General features: G+C 43.7%; 1 protein-coding gene across 1 annotated transcript in view; it reads left to right on the top strand.

The window, feature by feature from the left end:
* The first annotated feature begins 8,525 nt into the window (after positions 1–8,525).
* The window catches only part of EPAS1 (endothelial PAS domain protein 1), a 79,876-nt gene continuing 71,753 nt past the window's right edge, over positions 8,526–16,648 (top strand). The window contains exon 1 of the mRNA XM_049833461.1: positions 8,526–8,904. Within this exon, the coding sequence (XP_049689418.1) occupies positions 8,879–8,904 (26 nt within the window). The 5' untranslated portion in view covers positions 8,526–8,878. The remainder of the gene's footprint in view (positions 8,905–16,648) is intronic.

The raw sequence follows: 16,648 nt of genomic DNA, 5'->3' as shown, positions 1-16,648 counted from the left end.
TTCCATGCTTTACTGAGACTCAGATGCATTACATGACACAGCTTGGAAAGACTTTTAATAAAGCATACATCTGGATAACCAGATGAAGGTCTGTGCAATCAGTGTTTGGAAATGTGTAGGCTTCAAGAAAAGCTTTGATATTCAAGCTGATTTTGAGCTGAATTGTTGTGATAACAACAATGGGTGCTGTGATTTCAAAATCCTGCTGGTTTTATTGAAAACTGGTGGCAGTGAGTACTTAAAAAAAAAAATCCCACCAGCGATCATTTAGCATAATGAAAACAATTAGTGCTGACGGTGGGAAAAGTCTCAGACTGACTGATGTAGATGCCTTTAATGTTAATTGGGAGGGGGTGGGAGGTTCTGTTTTCAGTTTCATAATTTGCATGGATGTTCTGTAGGAGTCTTGCAGCAAAACTTCCACCTGTGTCTCTGAAAACTTGAGCGCAGCATTTGTGTGTCGCTTGTTGTTTGCTTCTGATGCAAGGCATGTCTGGAACTCTGCTATACTTGTCTTGGAGCTGGTGACACAATTCAGGGAGAAAACCTGCTGAGCCTGTCAGGCTGGCCAAGATTTTGGGCCATACTGGCCTAACATGCTCCGCTATTTGAAAAATGTAATTGGAGGTTTTAGCTGCATTCCTTAAGCCTCAGTGTCTAAAACAGTTCTAAACATTGTTCTTTCCTTTGGCTACCGCACTTACCTTGTCTATAGGACATATCATATAAAATCACTAAGTCAACAACTCGCACAGCTTAAGCAAACACTTTTGTTGCAACTGCTCTGAAGCAGAGGGTAGAGGTAGAGATCTAATAAACTTGCTGGAGATGGAGATTTGGAGGTTTTAGCCCTTTTTTGAAATTAATTTAAAGACTTTTGAAAGACAGCGTGAATCTTTGGACTAGTTCCTTTGTCAAGAAAGAAGAAAAAACATGTATAATAGTGTGTCAGATTCCACATTACCGAATGGGATTTTCAGATATTTGAAATCTGACTGTGGTTGGCTGTAGCAATGTAAATGAAGAGTAACTTGGAATCAGTGAATACGTAAGGGTATTTATGTAGTCCCCAGCTTTGGCTTTGTGGAAATATAAATACCTAGCCTTGTTAGTGGTGATGCTGCTTAATATTAATTTTAAGGATGCAAAAATGGGATGATGAACTCTTATTTGAATGTATGTGTTGTGACCAAACTTACTACCAGATTAAATTATTTTGGGTTCGTCATTGATGCTAATTTGCAGCAAGTTGTAATGGTCCTTCTTTTAATTCTTATGACTACTGAAACCCAAGGGTTAAGGGTTTGGAGAATGGTAAAGGAATGCTTTAACAAAGCAACTTGTAATGAAATTAAATCTATTTCTCTACAGAAATAAGTGACTTGGGATATAATAGTTGCAGTTTTCTCCTGCTCTTGGTTTTGGGGCTTTTGTTTGTTTAATTTTATTTTCTCAGTGAAATGTCACATGATATCATAAATTATATATTACAGTGTAATGCAGAGAAATATCCCTTAGTATGCATAGCCAAGGTCATTATTGATAACAGTTGCCTCACGCAAAGCATGCAGCACATAGATGTGGAAGAAAAACACAAAGCACAGAGATGGCTTTGGGGAAAAAGGGGGGACGACTATCCAACTCCATGTCTGTCTGTGAATCACTTTTACTGTTACCAATATCTCGTGTTAGCTCTTCTTAAGAGCCTATAAATATTTCCAGGAGCAGATCCACTTCAGCAACAAATGTTAAACCCCATGATAAATGGATCTTGGAGTGGTTCCCCAAATTAGAACAAATTTCAGGGTGAACGGGACAAAGGTGAACTTTACCAGCACTTTAAATAGTCGGGTTGCTCAATCTCATGGCCGTTGAGGAGGCAACTCATGAGCAGCTTGGTTGCCTGGGCAGTGGGGGTGTGCTAGGTGGGTGGAGGCTGTCCCAGATGTCTCCGAGACCCGAGTTAGGATCTCACTCCAGGTCACACTCTCATGGAAGTTTTGTTTTCATCATTGACTTAGAGGAGCTAAGGGAGACTTGGTTATGGTTATCCACTGTGAGTATCTGTGATTGCTTCAGGTCCATCAAGGCGTTAAAGTACCCAGCATACGTTTGGGAGTTGTACAGCAGTACCTTTGGGGTGGGATTTCAATTAACAAGAACCTCACCTGCTAAAAACTAGCCTTTCTTTAGGGCAAAAGAAAAAGATCTAGAAGTCTGAGAGCTCCAGTAATACCGTGTAATTCTTTCAAAGGATGCAGTGATAAGGAATTTACCTTTTTATGACAGTGTTCTGCTCCCAGAAAATGTCAATTTTTGGCAGGGATTTGGCATTTAGTATTGCAGCGCCTGAAGAATTTAGGATTTTTTTGCAATTTTACAATAATCTGTCACCTTCTTTGGGTGACAAGTGTCCATGGGGTTAGTGGATTCAGTGACTTTTTTAAACATCAGTAATTTAAGAATGACTTTTAAAACAAACACTTTTCAAGATCTTCGTTAGAGTAAATTAGTCCTGGGTGAATAAAAACAAAGCCCAAATCTATTTGCCTGGATTAGGGTTAAATCAGCATTTAGTGCTGGGATTAGGAAAAGAGTTGCTTCAGTTTCGTTCTGACCTGAGTTTTCATTGGGATTATGTTAGAGGGAAATTTGCTGCTCTACAGAGAGTCAGTACAGGCTTGAACATTACCCATGTGCCATGCAAGCCTCTAGAAGTAACTGTCAGAGATTAAAAAATTTAAGAGCTGTATTGCCCTTGGTATTAACATTCCTAAAATTGAAGGGAAAAAAATAAAATCTCTTGGCTCTCTTTAAAACTCAAAGTTCTGCAGTGGGCATGTTACACTGTCTCTAAATAAATATTTGTTGAGTGACTGAATGTTAACTACTAGGCATTGGTATCAGCTTCAGTATTGCAAAAATCTTCAATCATAGCTTCCCATCTCTCCAGACATTCATCCAGCACACAGTTCTTTTGTTCTTTTTGGTTTGCTCCTCTTCCTCCTCTGTGATGATAACTGTTTCTTGGGGACAAGAGGTAATGAGTATTAAAAACATAGCTACAAAACTTGGCTTTTAAAATCCACCCAGAGGAACGGTTTCCCTTCCCATCTCCGAAATGCTGTTTTTGCTGGCTTTGAGTAAAACACACCTCTGGTGATCTTGTGCCCACGTTTCCTTCTCAGAGCTACTGTCAGGGAGCAGGAAGAGGCTGCAGACCTCTTTTGCCTGATGCTAGCGCTGACAGCTAGTGCGGGTAATATGGAGGGTGAAGTAAACAGGTTAAAATAGAATGGGAGGTAATACTTAATATTATATTTGTATGGTGCCTACCTTCCAGAAACATTGCAAAAGAATTTCTGAAAATTAGGTGAAGGCCATATCTGCTTCATACTTAATTTTCATTAAATTGGACTATTATTGCATTATATACCAAAAAGCATACAGTAACATACTATATTCCTATATTAAGCTTATGCCTCTTTAGTAGTTTTTTAAATATGATGGAGTCTCACATGCGCTCTAAGTCTTTAAGCTTCTGAGTGGTTGCCCTGACTGCCCAGCAGTTTTTTGCATTCTAGGTGATGAATTGGGGTCCTGCTTAGCAAACGTGTTCAGCTTTTAGTCTCCACAGGCCAATAAAAAATGAAAGTAACTGTGAAACATAGTATTTCTAAATAATAAGCTATTGAAGGTCAAGGGGAAAACCCAAAATGAAAGCCATCATTTAACAAGCTGGATTGCATCTGTTTTCTCCCTGGTTTCTTGGTTGAGCTTTCCCAAAATTTCAGAATTATAGTTTCCCGTATCATGACAGGAGTGTTTCTGTGTACTTACTCATCGTCGGTTGTCTTTCTGAACTGATTCTATTGCAACACATTGCTATGTTAATTACACTTTCTTTGTTTTATCCTCTCCTTGGGATAGGCCAAAGACATCCTCAGTATGTCATTTTGAAAAACGCTGAAAGATAAGCTGGGTAATTTTAAGCCTTTTAATATTTACAGGTACGTTCCCAACATTTTGTCCATCATGTCTTATTTTCATGGGAGTGTGATGACTGAAACGTCTGGAATGTGTCTGTAAGTAATCAATGCCTCAAAACACTGGAGCTTATCTGTGAGCCTTGCTTGAAGGTGCGCAATCAGTATTTGGAAGCTCTCAAAGACATCTTAACGTATTCCCTCAAAATTACATTTTAAATTGGCTGGTCCACTATTGCCTATAGAGCGTGTATTGCTTTCTGCCTAGGGCAATGAGGAGTGCTGTTATAAGTTGTTCTTCATGTCAGTTCTTATGTAAGAGCAATATGTGTGTCTTAATATATGTTCTCGTATAAGAATTCTCTCTAGCATGAAACTATAGCAAGAGGCAAAGGAATCCTAAAGACTCCACAGGTGTGCTAGCTGAGGTGCTGTTTCCTACCTTGGCAAGTGGTTGGTGCCACTGTGGACAAAGGACATAGCTACTGATTTTGCAGAAGGTACATCTATACTAAGGCACAAGGGCACATCTGTAATTATGAAAGGAGGTGTGAGTGAGTGTGACTGGTTGTACAAGGAAGGGTACTTTTTTTTTTTTTTTTCACCATGGTTCAGGCATTTTTTTAATATCTCCATCCGAGTAGTCCCCTCTTTCTCCCAGAGACCTTTTGTGTTTTATCTAGCTTACAAATATCACTTTTCCCCTGCTAACAAATTAACCCGAAGTTTGATATTTTTCTGTCTTGTTTGTTATCCTGTGTAAGAAATGTTCTGTGGCTGTAACTTACTCTGGTATGAGTAAGTGAAGAATCCTGTCTCTTTCCTTCAAAGGATCAGCTGTCTTGCAATAACAGGGATCTCCTTTCTTCCCTTTCCCATAATGTCATACAAGCATCAACTTACTGCTGTTATACTTTCTTGCAGTATTGAGGAGCCAGAAAAAGAAGGAAACCAAACAGGGATTATTAATCAATCTGAAACACACTTTGTCGTCTCAACAATAAATTTTTATTAGCTGCTTTTGATTTTAATAATAATGCCTCCCCTGCAAGGGATAGAGTATCCATGTTTTCTTCTGACTACTCTAGAGCATTAATTGCCGAGCAGTGTTGAACTTACGTATGTTTTGCCAATACTCTTCAGTCGATACAGGGGCCAGTAGCATGTATATGTAAAACAGAGTACTAGAACTGCTTTCACTTCAATCATGATAGCTAATGCGGATTCAAACTGGTGCAAGTGCTGATTTGGATGGTTGATTACGTACAAACACATATCCTGAGAAAAAACAACGTAGCATAACTGGTCCTAAATCAGTAGTGTGTTTCAAACTAGATGGCAGTAATTAGGAGCTTGCCTGCATCTTGTCTGGGTGATGGGGTGTTCCTGCCTGGGAACACCAGAAGGCTGAGCTGAGCACCAGGAGTCCAGTCACTACCATGTGCAGATTACCTAATTTCTCAATCTTCTTTCAACTTGAGGGTGGGTTGTGAAAATTGCTCTCATGCCACTGTTTTATTTTTGTGAGTCTCCTGTTTGTTTTTGGTTTTTTTTCCCTAGAGCCTAGTCCAAATGCAGTTAACATAAACTGGTCCCCGGTAGGACCCTTCAAGAACCCATCTGCTATCCCAGCAGATGTTAATGACTCTTTCCGATACCTCACTTGAATGTTGCTTTTAGGAGATCAAAACCTTCCTCTTCCTATAGCATCTCTAGAATAATTCACATAGGAGCAATGTGGGTCATCTCCTATAATTTCCAGAACAGAGTGGATGACATAACCGCTTGTATTTGCTGTGACCACCAAGAGTAAGGAAGCCCCATTTGCTATGTTGATTCTCCTGGAAACCTTGGTGGGGGGACAGGACCAGAAGCTAACCCCTGCTAAGGTCAGCTCATGAAGTTTCCCGAGTACTTTTTCCCATTCCATGAGCTCTTCTTCGAGTTGTACCTACTAATCTAAGTGTAAAATGTAGCAAACGCAAGATAAAATGTAGGAAGTAACATGGGAATAGGAAACAGAAAGAGCCTTTACAATGTAATACAGTAATTGAGAGGACAAACTGTGCTTATTGTCAGTTTGAGGTTTTTCTGGGCTTTCTGGCAGCTGTCGTCTCCTGCAGATTAAATAATGCACATCTGTAGACTAAACGCATTCGTGGTGTGGCTCCCGTTGAAGCTTCTGAGTAGTCTAAGATTAGAGAAAGTCCACCTCAGGGTGGTTACTGCTGTTAATAAATATTGACTGACCATAAAGGAGATCAAAGCAGTAATAAGGTGCATTTGAGAATAAAATTACATGATTCTCTACTGTTCGGCAGCAAGGAGAAAACTTTCTGCATCCCTGTAGGTGCTGTATGGCCCCTTACTGTCGCAGAATGTGTCAGGTAGAATGACAGTGCTATTAAAGACCTATTTGATCTTTCTCTCCCTGAATAGTCATGGGAAAGAGAGGGAATTGACAACTACAGTAAGCTCCAGAAGACAGGCCATTTGTTTTCCTCATGGTCAAGATGGGGAGCTCAGTTACCAGAAATAATAGTATAGACAGCTCCAGGAACTGAAGTTGTGAGGGAGCTGTAAGAATCACTCGGTCTTACTCGCTTCACCTTCCTGATGCAGCAGCAAGCTTCTGGTTTCGCTGGGAGTTGACCCATATTGAAGCTCACCAGTCTGTCTCCACAGAGGAGGACAGGTAGTGGTTCTTCAGTGGCGCTTAGATGTGAATTCTTCTGCTGTCAAAGCACCTTCGGGCCTCGCTGGTCGAGAGAGCAAGAGATTTAGACTGTTAATCAACTACACTGTACTCATGTAGGCAGAGACAACGAGTTAGGCCAATGGGCTAGACGTGAAATATTTGAAGTTTTCTGAGTGGTTTAGGTTTAGCTGATCTGAATGCTTTTCTTGTCTGATTTTTGAAGGCAAGTTGTTTATCCAAGTGAAGTGCTTTAAGATACAGCAAAGGAGCATTGACATCAGCAGAGATCAATGAAGGACGAAGAAGTCTATTTAATCTAGGAAATGAATGACTTGGCTCTTTGATCCTATTGCATTCTCTTATTCCCAGAAGGTTAAATTTAGTCCTGCATACACAAATTCTGTTTGACTAAGTTTACTTAGGCTTTAAATATTTGTGGGTTTCTTTTGTTTAGGTTCTCTTGTATAACAAGAAAAAAACCCCAACTGTTACCACATAATTAGGCTGTTGCTGTGTAAGCATGTGTAGCTCTTTTCAGGCTTCAGAGCAGAATATGCAAATTTAAACCCAAATGCGTTCTTTAAACATTCATACTGTATAAAAGAAAAAAAAAAAAACCTCTCACCCATTGTACACAAAGCAGCCTATGATATGGCATAGGGAAATTGCTCAAATTTGAATAACGAAGAAATAAATCTAGTTTGGCTCACTTTGCCTGTAGTGCTTCCATTTTCCAGAAGTACAGAAAACCTGGTGCAGTTTAATGCAAAGGTGTCTGTTCTGGTTTGAGATGTAAAAATCTGAGGTGAGCCTTAGAAAACAGGAGGATAAGGCTGTGGTTTCTATGGTGATGAAAGACAATCTCAGAAAAATTCTCGTCATCCCTTGTCTAGCAAGGTTAGTTGCCTTGGTGTAAAATAGATAAAAATCAAAGTGAGCATTCTTTTTTTTTTTTTTTTAAACTATTTACATTGATCTTAACTGCAGCAAACCATGGCAGGTGCTAGCATGAGATGAGCTTTGGCACTTCTTGCCGCAGCCATACTTCACTCTGTGTCGACAGCCACGAGTTTTAAAAATGCGTGAGTTGAAAGATGTAGTATCACACACATAGAATGTGAAATTGAAAAACCAGGGCGAGGAAGGAAGTCCCATCCGTGTGTCCCCCTGCTCCTTTGAGCAGCCCTCCGCCCCCGACCGCTGTCCCCCTCCCTCCGCTCTGTGCGTGGCCAGTCCCGAACCCCGCGGGGCTGGGGCAGGGTGATCCCGCACGTGGCGGGGAGCTCCAGCGCATCGGCCCAAAGCTCGCGCCGTCGTTCCTTGCGAGTGCCGGTCGCACTTTTATTTTTAACTTCGTTTTTGAAACAGCCCCCTGCTTCGGGCCGAACGGGGCGCCCCAAGGGGCGAAGGCAGGGCCGCTCCCCCGCTTGCTAAGCAGGGACCTGTGCCGGAGGGGCGCCGGGGCCACCGCGGCTGCTGCGGGGCAGGTGCCGCGCCGCCCCCCCGCCCCTGCGACCGCACCGGCGGGGCGCGCTAGGAGCTACCGGGGCGAAACGCCTCGGGGGGGGTGGGGGGGGGGGGGGGGGAGAAAGAAATGGAGTAAGTTAAACCACCGAAAAGAGATAAAACGGTGGCGGGGGGAAAGCCGTCCCGGTGCCCGCGGGCGGCTGCCCCCTCCGCAGCCGGCGCGGTGCCCAGCGGGGCGGGGGCGGCGCCGCCGACCCCCCGCGGCTCCGCCGGCCGGGCCGGTGCCGGGGGCGGGGAGGCCGGGGCGCGGCGGGGGCGCCCCGCCGGCCCCCCATTGGCGGGCGCGGCGGCGGCGCGGGGCCGGGCCGGGCCGGGGCCGGGGCCGGGGCGGAGGGCCGGCCCTGCCCCCGCGGCCGGCGGCGGCCCGAGGTTTAAAGTGAGAACTTTCTGCGGGCGGTGCCCAGCCGCACAGCCCGCCGCCGCGCCGCTCCTGCCCCGCAGCCGCCGCCGCCGCCTTCTCCCCCGGGCGGGCCGTACAATCCTCGGCAGTGTCCTGAGACTGTACGCCCGCCTCGGGGGCGACCTGGCCGAACCGGACCCCGGCCGCCCGCCCGCCCGCCCGCCCGCCGCCGCCGCCGCCGCCCGCGGAGCTCCCGCGTCCCGCCGGGCAGGTGCTGAGCCCGCCCCGGCCCGAGAGGCGGCGCAGGAGCCGGTAGCTGCCGCCGCGATGACAGCTGACAAGGAGAAGAAAAGGTGAGGGGGGCCGCGGGCGAGACTCCGGGCTGCTCGGGCCGCTTCGTCCTTGCTCCTCCGGCTTCCCCCGAGGCAGCGCCGTCCCGCGTGGGGCCGCGACGGGACTCCCCGCGGGCAGGGGCCCAGGGTGGCACTGCTGGCGGGACGGCGCGGCCTCGCCTCCCGCCGCTGCGGCTCCTTTGCGAGGGTTCCGGGGCCTTTGCAGGGACCCACAGCGGCTGCGGCGGGAGTTAGTTCGCCCAGCCCCGGGGGGGGGGGGGGGGGCAGCGCCGGCTTCCCCCGCCGTGGGAAGAGCGGCGCCCGTCCGCGCCGAGCCGGGAGCGCCTGCCCGGGGAGCTGCCCCCGCCGGGTGGCGAGCAGCGCCCTGGGAGCCGCGGCCGCCGCGGGAAGCCACCCCGGCCCCGGCGACGCGTCCCGGGCGGCCGCCGCCACCCGGAGGGCAGGCGGCCGCTCGGCCCCGGCTGTGGCCGGCGGGGGCCTACGGGCCGGCGGGCAGGTGCACCTGGCGGGCGCGGGCGGCCGGTCCCCCCGGCCAGCCTGCCGGTGCGGGTCCGCCACTCCCGCGGGATGACTTTAATGCACGTTGTGGCAGGGTTTATTCACTTAGCATCCGCTAGCGCGTAGTTATGAAGAAGTTATTTTTCAGTTGAGGATGGGTGTTTTAAAGGTAGCACCCTTAGCAAAAAGGGTTTCACGATTCAAGTCGCGTGGATGTAAGCGACAGGCTGCGCAAACGCTTACGAACTGTGTAAAACTACGGGGTGTCGACCCATCCGCGCTCCAGCCCAAGGAGCTGGCCGCCTTACGGGGGGACTCGCATCTCGTGTGGTTCGCGAAGTTCCTCACCTGGCCGCGAGTTTTCCTCGAGGGCCGCGAGCTCGAGGAGCGCCTCGCCGGGCGCTGCTGTTTGCGGAGGACGTAAAGCCGGACGTTTCCATGTTGCCATAACGAACCTTGCAAAGGGAATAAAAGTAACTTACTGGTTTGTTGTAGCTGCACCAAAGAGTATATTTTCCCGTTGGGTTCTTGAAGGTCACAATAAAACTCATGATCCCTAACGCAGAAGTTACAGGTAGAGATTAAGAAGAGCCTAGCCGTGGCTGCAAGCCTATGAACAAATCCCGTGGATGAGTGAGGGTGCTGACACGGTGAAGGCTAAGCAAGTGAATGAAGGTCCACAAAGTTTCATAACAGGGTATTTATTCAGTCTGTTTTGTAGAGCAGACGGTTACAAGGCTGAGTCTATTATTGGCTCAGGTTGCTGTTCTGACTCTAGATTGTGTTCATAAATGATGTGATTTACAGACTAAGAATTTTATCTTGTTATTTGTCATGTGTACTTTCCAGTTGATGATGCGCTAAACTTTAAACACTGGGTTTTGGTTTGTATAAGAGCTCCTTTTTTTATTGAGTCACCCTGTGACAATGTAATAGGGGAAGTATTGTAGTAGTATAAACTATACATTTTCCACGTAACTAGCCTCAGTTTATCAAACACTAATATATTAAGGTTACACAGTTGCCTCAAGTGTATTTTGTTCTAGGTATCAGTCTTCTGTGCAGGGTATAAAATATGGGTATGTTTTGTGTCATCTTGTGTTGGGCAAGAGAGTAAAAAATTATAGTGCAGTACGATGTAGTTATAAAAATGTGTTATAGCAGTTCATAGGAATGAGAAGAATGAAATAGTGTACCTATTGAAGATACACTGCGTTCATTGTATCATCTCTTTTTAACGAGGCACCCTTAACCTCTTCAGTTTTAACCTCTTATTTTCAAACACAGTGAGGGATTGAGCACTGTCTAATCTTGCAGGACAGCATGCTGAAGTGCTTTGTGTAAATACTCTTCAGATACAACATGGAAACTTCACAGGACTAAAGTTTGAACGCTAATCCCGACGCTGTCACTGATTTTACATAAATCTAGTGATATTCCAGTGACAATTTTCTGTCTCTTTCAGAAGTAGGCTAATTGTTATCTGGTTCGTGGGGTGGTTGTGTAAATTAATGTTTGTGGAAGAACTGGGAAAGTGTCAGATGAAGGATTTAAGGTAGCTTGCTTGTGCCTCTCTCTCTGTGCACGTATGTATGTCCCTACTGGGGACATACCCTATGTAGCCTACTGAAGCAAGATTTTTAAATAAAATTTTCCAATACTATTATAGAATAGATTTATTGCTTGGAGTTCAACAGTTGTATTATTTGGTTGATCTCTATCCAGATATGTAGCTAGGAACTCTAACCTGACTTGCTAATAGCATTTAAAAATCAATTTCAGGGAGAAAAGGTGGGGGGGGTAATCTGGTCTATGAGATTTGTAGGCAGCTCTGGAACATATGTTTAGAGGAGTAGTTCTCTTACTGTTAAACAGATGCTCTATGGAAGATAATCTTTGATTCTTTTAATGGTCCATTTAAAGTTGTAGAGCATCCTCAGGTTCTCGTTTAAAGCTGTGTCTGTCAATAGAAAAATGCAGTTGCTTCCTTTGGAACACATGTTCTAACACTCTCAGTAGGCTGATCTCCCGCATTTAAAGTTAGTCCAAGATTCTGAGTTGAGATCTATATGATTATTATTTTAACTTAATTAAAAAAAATAATTATTATCTACACAGTCTTAAATATGAAGTCTGATGTTTCCTGGAATGCCAGTAATTAGAAGCTGGGGAAAGGAGGAGTAAAAGGATAAAAAAACATTTTAGCAAAATAATAAAAGCTAAGGAAAAAATATCTGTGGTCATTGTGCAGTATAATGACAATTAGTAGATAGGTCCCAATTTAATCAGGGCAGTCTTGTAGAATATTTTGGTGTGTTTTATAATTATTTAGTCATCATGTGTTTTTTAATTATTTGAGGGACACAGTTATTTTATTAGGAATGCATGTTGTGTTAAATGGACTGTTCTGGATGGACAACAGTGTATGTTTGAGTAAGGTTTGAAACCAGGCTCAGGATAAATCGGGTACCACTGAGTAGGATGCATCATTTGGCTTCACCTTTTCAATTGTGTTGTTTGGGGATTTTTGTGTTTGTTTTCCAGTTGTATGAAAAATAAACCAATTTTGCAGCTCTGTGTAATTATACAGTACTGTTTTGTGACCCTAAAGATGTAACATTATATAAATCTGTTTAACTTCTTCTGGTCCAGGTAGTAAACAAATGGGTTTCCTCCCAGTTATTGACTAGGTAACTGACTGCTTTCAATTACCCTTTCACTGTGGGCTTTATTGGATGTTGAGCCCCTCTAATGAGACACTTTGTGCCTCAGTTTTCACTGACCTCTACTTCAGGAGAGTGATTCTACCAAGCTGAGGTCACTCTTGGCCGCTCCTCTTCAGGATGAGGAAACGGTCTTGATGGCACTGCTCTCCAGAGCTCAGGTAGTTGCTCGCTCTTAATGGATATAATTAAGATGCCGGGAAACGTGAGCATTTGTATCTGCCAAGGTGTTAAACTGCAGATTTCAGGAAATGTACAGTCTCAGTTTTGTTCTACCCAGTATGCTTTCTGTTTTAAGGCATGTCACTATTGTCAGGTGTACTGCCTTTTGCCTGTTACTCTGTGACAGTGGTGAATTAGACGATCTTGTCCATCCACTTGCCAACACAGGTTGTTTCTTACATTCTTGTAAACCTCACTTTGTGCACTTCAGCTGATGGAGCTTTGAACACTTTCCTTTGCAGACTATTGCATAGGTTACTTGACTTCATAAAAAAATTGTTCAAATTTTGTTACCGCTCAACATCTCCCCCACGCATAGCCCATGTATTTAATTTACTCCTGTTTGCGTCTATGTTGACATCAATTTTTCTTATTTGGAGTTATCAAAAGGAAATGTAATCTGAATTCACGATGAACCATTTGTCAAAATTTGCTGTTTAGCACATGTTTATGGTACATTAACATTAAGCAGCTTGGACTTACATTTCAGCACCAAAAATGCAGGCACTTCATAGCTTGCAGGTCTTCTTGAATGACTCTGGCCACTCGTACTCATCGTACTTTGGTTTTGCCCCTTCTGGTTTCTGCATTCACTGCCCTTTCTGTACTTATACAGGTGTGGAAAGGGCTTTTCTACTGGAGGGTGGCCCAAGGGCAGATGAATGAGGAATGACAGGCTGCACGCGTGCCTTGATGTCTCCCTTTGCCTGGAATGGCAGGTAGCAGACGTTGGGCTGAGCTCTGACTTGGTGTTCTGACCTACTTGGGAAAGCTTGACTTCTGCTCGACTACTGTGGCTTCACCTCTCTACAGCCCAAGTGTTTGAGCTTGATGAGGGCTGAATGGCTTTCGCTGTGGGAGCGGTGTGCAATGCAAGTGCTTCCTGGTGTGTCCCGTCCTCCCAAAGTTACCTGGGCTTCCAAGGATTTGTGCTTTGCAGGGGTGCCGCAAGGGCTGGCTCTGCTCGTGTTTAGCACTTAGCCCAAGAGCAAGTTAAAAATTTAACAGCCCTTAGTATACAGCACCTTTCTGTGACATGTCCTTTTCGCTTCACCTTCTGATGTCAGTCATCTTCTGTCATATTTATCCTGTGTGGGTCATTGGGAACATCTAACATATTGGAGGTACTCTGCTAATAGGAGTTTTGGTATTATGCTGCTAATTTAGGAGTCCCATCATGAGTATCAAAAATGGGTCTCTCTGCCTGTCTATAATGTTTTTTATTGTGGTGGATTCATAAATATTAAGTATTCTTGTTTTCAGGTTCCAAGTAGGAGCTGCTGTTAGGCATGGTGAGGACAGAACTCTTCAAGTATTGAATGTTTTTGCTATTATTTTTCATAATGGATAACCTTTATAAAACTGAGAATTAGGATAAACATTAACATAAGGAAATGAGCAGTACAAAGGCAGGTTGTATTTAAAAATAATTTGGATATATGGAATGGTTTTATTACTCTAAAGCTATTTGTGAAATGCTATTCTGTTAATTACTCCAATATTCATAGTGTCATGTATACATTAGTGGTTATAAATACTTTTACTCCTAGTAGCTGGTACAAGGTTGACAGAACCCTTCTCTTAAATTAAGCGAAAGTGCAAGTATGGTTATTATGCAGCTGGCAATTTTTTTCTCATTTATCATTCTGGTGCTTCATTTACTTAAAACACAATATCATAAAGTAGTTATCTGCTGAGGATAAAACCTTGAATGCTTATAGAAGAAAAAATAACTGCTTTCTTAAATTTATAAGGCTACTTTTCGTGGAGACTATTTCTGAAGTATGTAAAATGGGAAACTGTATTTTAGTCTGCATTTGGGAAGTAGATTAAGGAAGTAGAGTAGGCCAATTGGCTGATAAATAACTAATGTTCCAAAGTAACTCATTTAATTATGCTCTTTACTTCTTGATCTCAAATCTAATTATGATTTTGGTTCTTTTCTCTGTGACTTTATTTAGGCCTAGAAAATTTCGCTGGAACAAAATCTACCATAATAACTTCTGATTAAATGGGCATATTTAGGTCTTAAAACAGTTAGCCTTGTAATTTAATTTACCTGACTATTATTACAAAGAGTTTGAAGTTGGATAAGGTATCCATGATACTTCTCTGTCTATTGCATTACATGACAGCAAATATTCAATATCCCATTCTATAGAAACTCATCAAGTGTTTTGCCAGGCAAGAAGCAAAGTTGCTTTAGTTGAATTTTTATGTCTGATCTTCAGTCAAAGAGGTACCCTGGTCTTGACCCTTCCTCTATGTGCGAATATGTGGAATCAGCAGTTCTCTTTGATTAGGGGAATGTTTAGGGTGTTGCCTCCAAAAAGATTGTCTGAAAAATTCAGAAACTTTACAAATGCTTTATGTTAGCCTGTGTGTGCGATTAATACTGGCTTGTTGCAGCTTTATGAACAAGTTCTGTGCATCTGGGCAGGAGGAAAAAAGGACTTCTTTCTTAATTTGTTTCTGCTCTCAAGTGGGACAAACCCAGGATAATATGGCTCCTTAGCGTTTTTCATTCCCAATGCAAATATGTTGAACCATCCCCCAAGTTACAAATGCTTCATCATTCTGCTGTGTATGCATTCATATAGTGATCTGCTTTTCAGCAAACATTAAGTAGCCTATGTTTTAATCTTGAGTATTTGTTATTTGTAGAACCAAACTGACTGTTTTCCAAAAAGATCTCAACAACTTATTGGTGTTTCCAACAAGATACAGGAGAAGTAAACGCATCTCTACAAATGTGTCTTGCCCGTGCCTGGCTACCTCACCAGCCCCTGCTTGTTGAGGGCTGTCCCTAAATCCCAGCTGTGACCTATGTGAATGAAAACCCCAGGCCAGAATGCAGACGGGCTGTAAAGCAGGATTGTGATGGAGAGAACAACCGGGCTATGGCCGTTTACAGGATTTGGCTGGGATTTGTTTGGTTGGTTTTTTTAGTACATCATCAGTAAGCTTAAAAGTTATTGCCCTGCTGTGATCTTAATATAACTCACAGCAACTAATACGTATCCTCAGCTATTTTTTCCCAACTAGGTGTAGCGGTGATTAGGTCACCATTTGCTCTATAATCGCAGTGTTCATTTTACAGTGTACCAAGATGAAGGTGAGGTTAACAGAACGATGATTCCCCCACGAGTATCTTCTTCAGTCCTTCAGATCTGTAAAATGAAGGATGTATTTATGAAATAGGTGGTGGGCAGGTGATGCTATTTCTTATTGTTCTGGGCTGCTGTCAAACCTACCTTAAGTTTCTTTGAATTAAATAAAAGGCTTCCTGCTGGGTGTTCTCATGCTGGTGTGGCTGTTAGCTCTTTCTTGCTGTGGGGAGGGTTGCACTGGTGACCAATATATCCCCTGAGATGCCGTTTCTCACCTGCCATGCTGCCATGTCCACGACCAGTTTAATATCTTAGCTGTTTTGTTGCTTTTGGCATGGGGCCTGTCCCTGGAAGCCGTAGCGGTGGGGGACATGGGGTGATGGTGAGCACCTGTCTTTGGGTCCCATGCTCTAGTAGGTTGCCCTACTCTTTTTTTTTCTTCCTGCAGAAGAGCCATGAGTGCCGAGTCCTACAGTGCACTTTCTTGTCTGCCTCAATTTTTTTTCTCCAAAAATCACTCATTCCTTGTTGCTTTCACCTCCTTCTCCGCAGCCCCGGCAGAACAGAAAGCTGGAGCACTACAGCGTCCCTTTATATTTAGATGTGAAATACTGTGTGCGTTCAACTACTTTTACAAATAACGTTTTGGAGCTAGAAGAGTGTGAGCAGTCTGACCCCTTCTTTTTGTTTCAGGAAATTGTGTTGTCTAAGGAGAGACTAAAATTAGAAGGGAAATAGGGAGGGTTGTGTGGTGGGGTTTTTGTTGGTTTTTTTTTTTGTTTGGTTTTTTAACTGAGCAACTCTCTTAATGGATGAATCATGTGGGTGTAACTTATGGCGCTTGATAGCAAGCAGTCTGTCTGAAGGTGTATGTGTAATAAGATTACCAGGATCATTTTAGAAACTGTTTGGAACTACTGAAATGTGAACTTAATCTATTGGAAATATTTGCTACTCGTTATCTAATGTATCAAAATACATTTGGTTAGAGTTAGGCAAACGAAGGTAAGATATAAGGTACAAGTTTTGACCAACAGGTTACTGAGCATTGGAAGAGCTGCAGATGAAGTTGGTGGAGTGAATATTTTCTGTGAAAATAAATATTTTCTTGGAAAATAATTTTCCAGAGCACAAGGGAAATGAGCTAGCGTTAGACTAAAGTGAAGGGATGGGATCGAGAAATTGTCAAAA

This window comes from Accipiter gentilis, chromosome 30 (assembly GCF_929443795.1).
Source record: "Accipiter gentilis chromosome 30, bAccGen1.1, whole genome shotgun sequence".
In the NCBI taxonomy this organism is placed as follows: domain Eukaryota; kingdom Metazoa; phylum Chordata; class Aves; order Accipitriformes; family Accipitridae; genus Astur; species Astur gentilis.
This window is presented reverse-complemented; position numbering and strand designations above follow the sequence as displayed.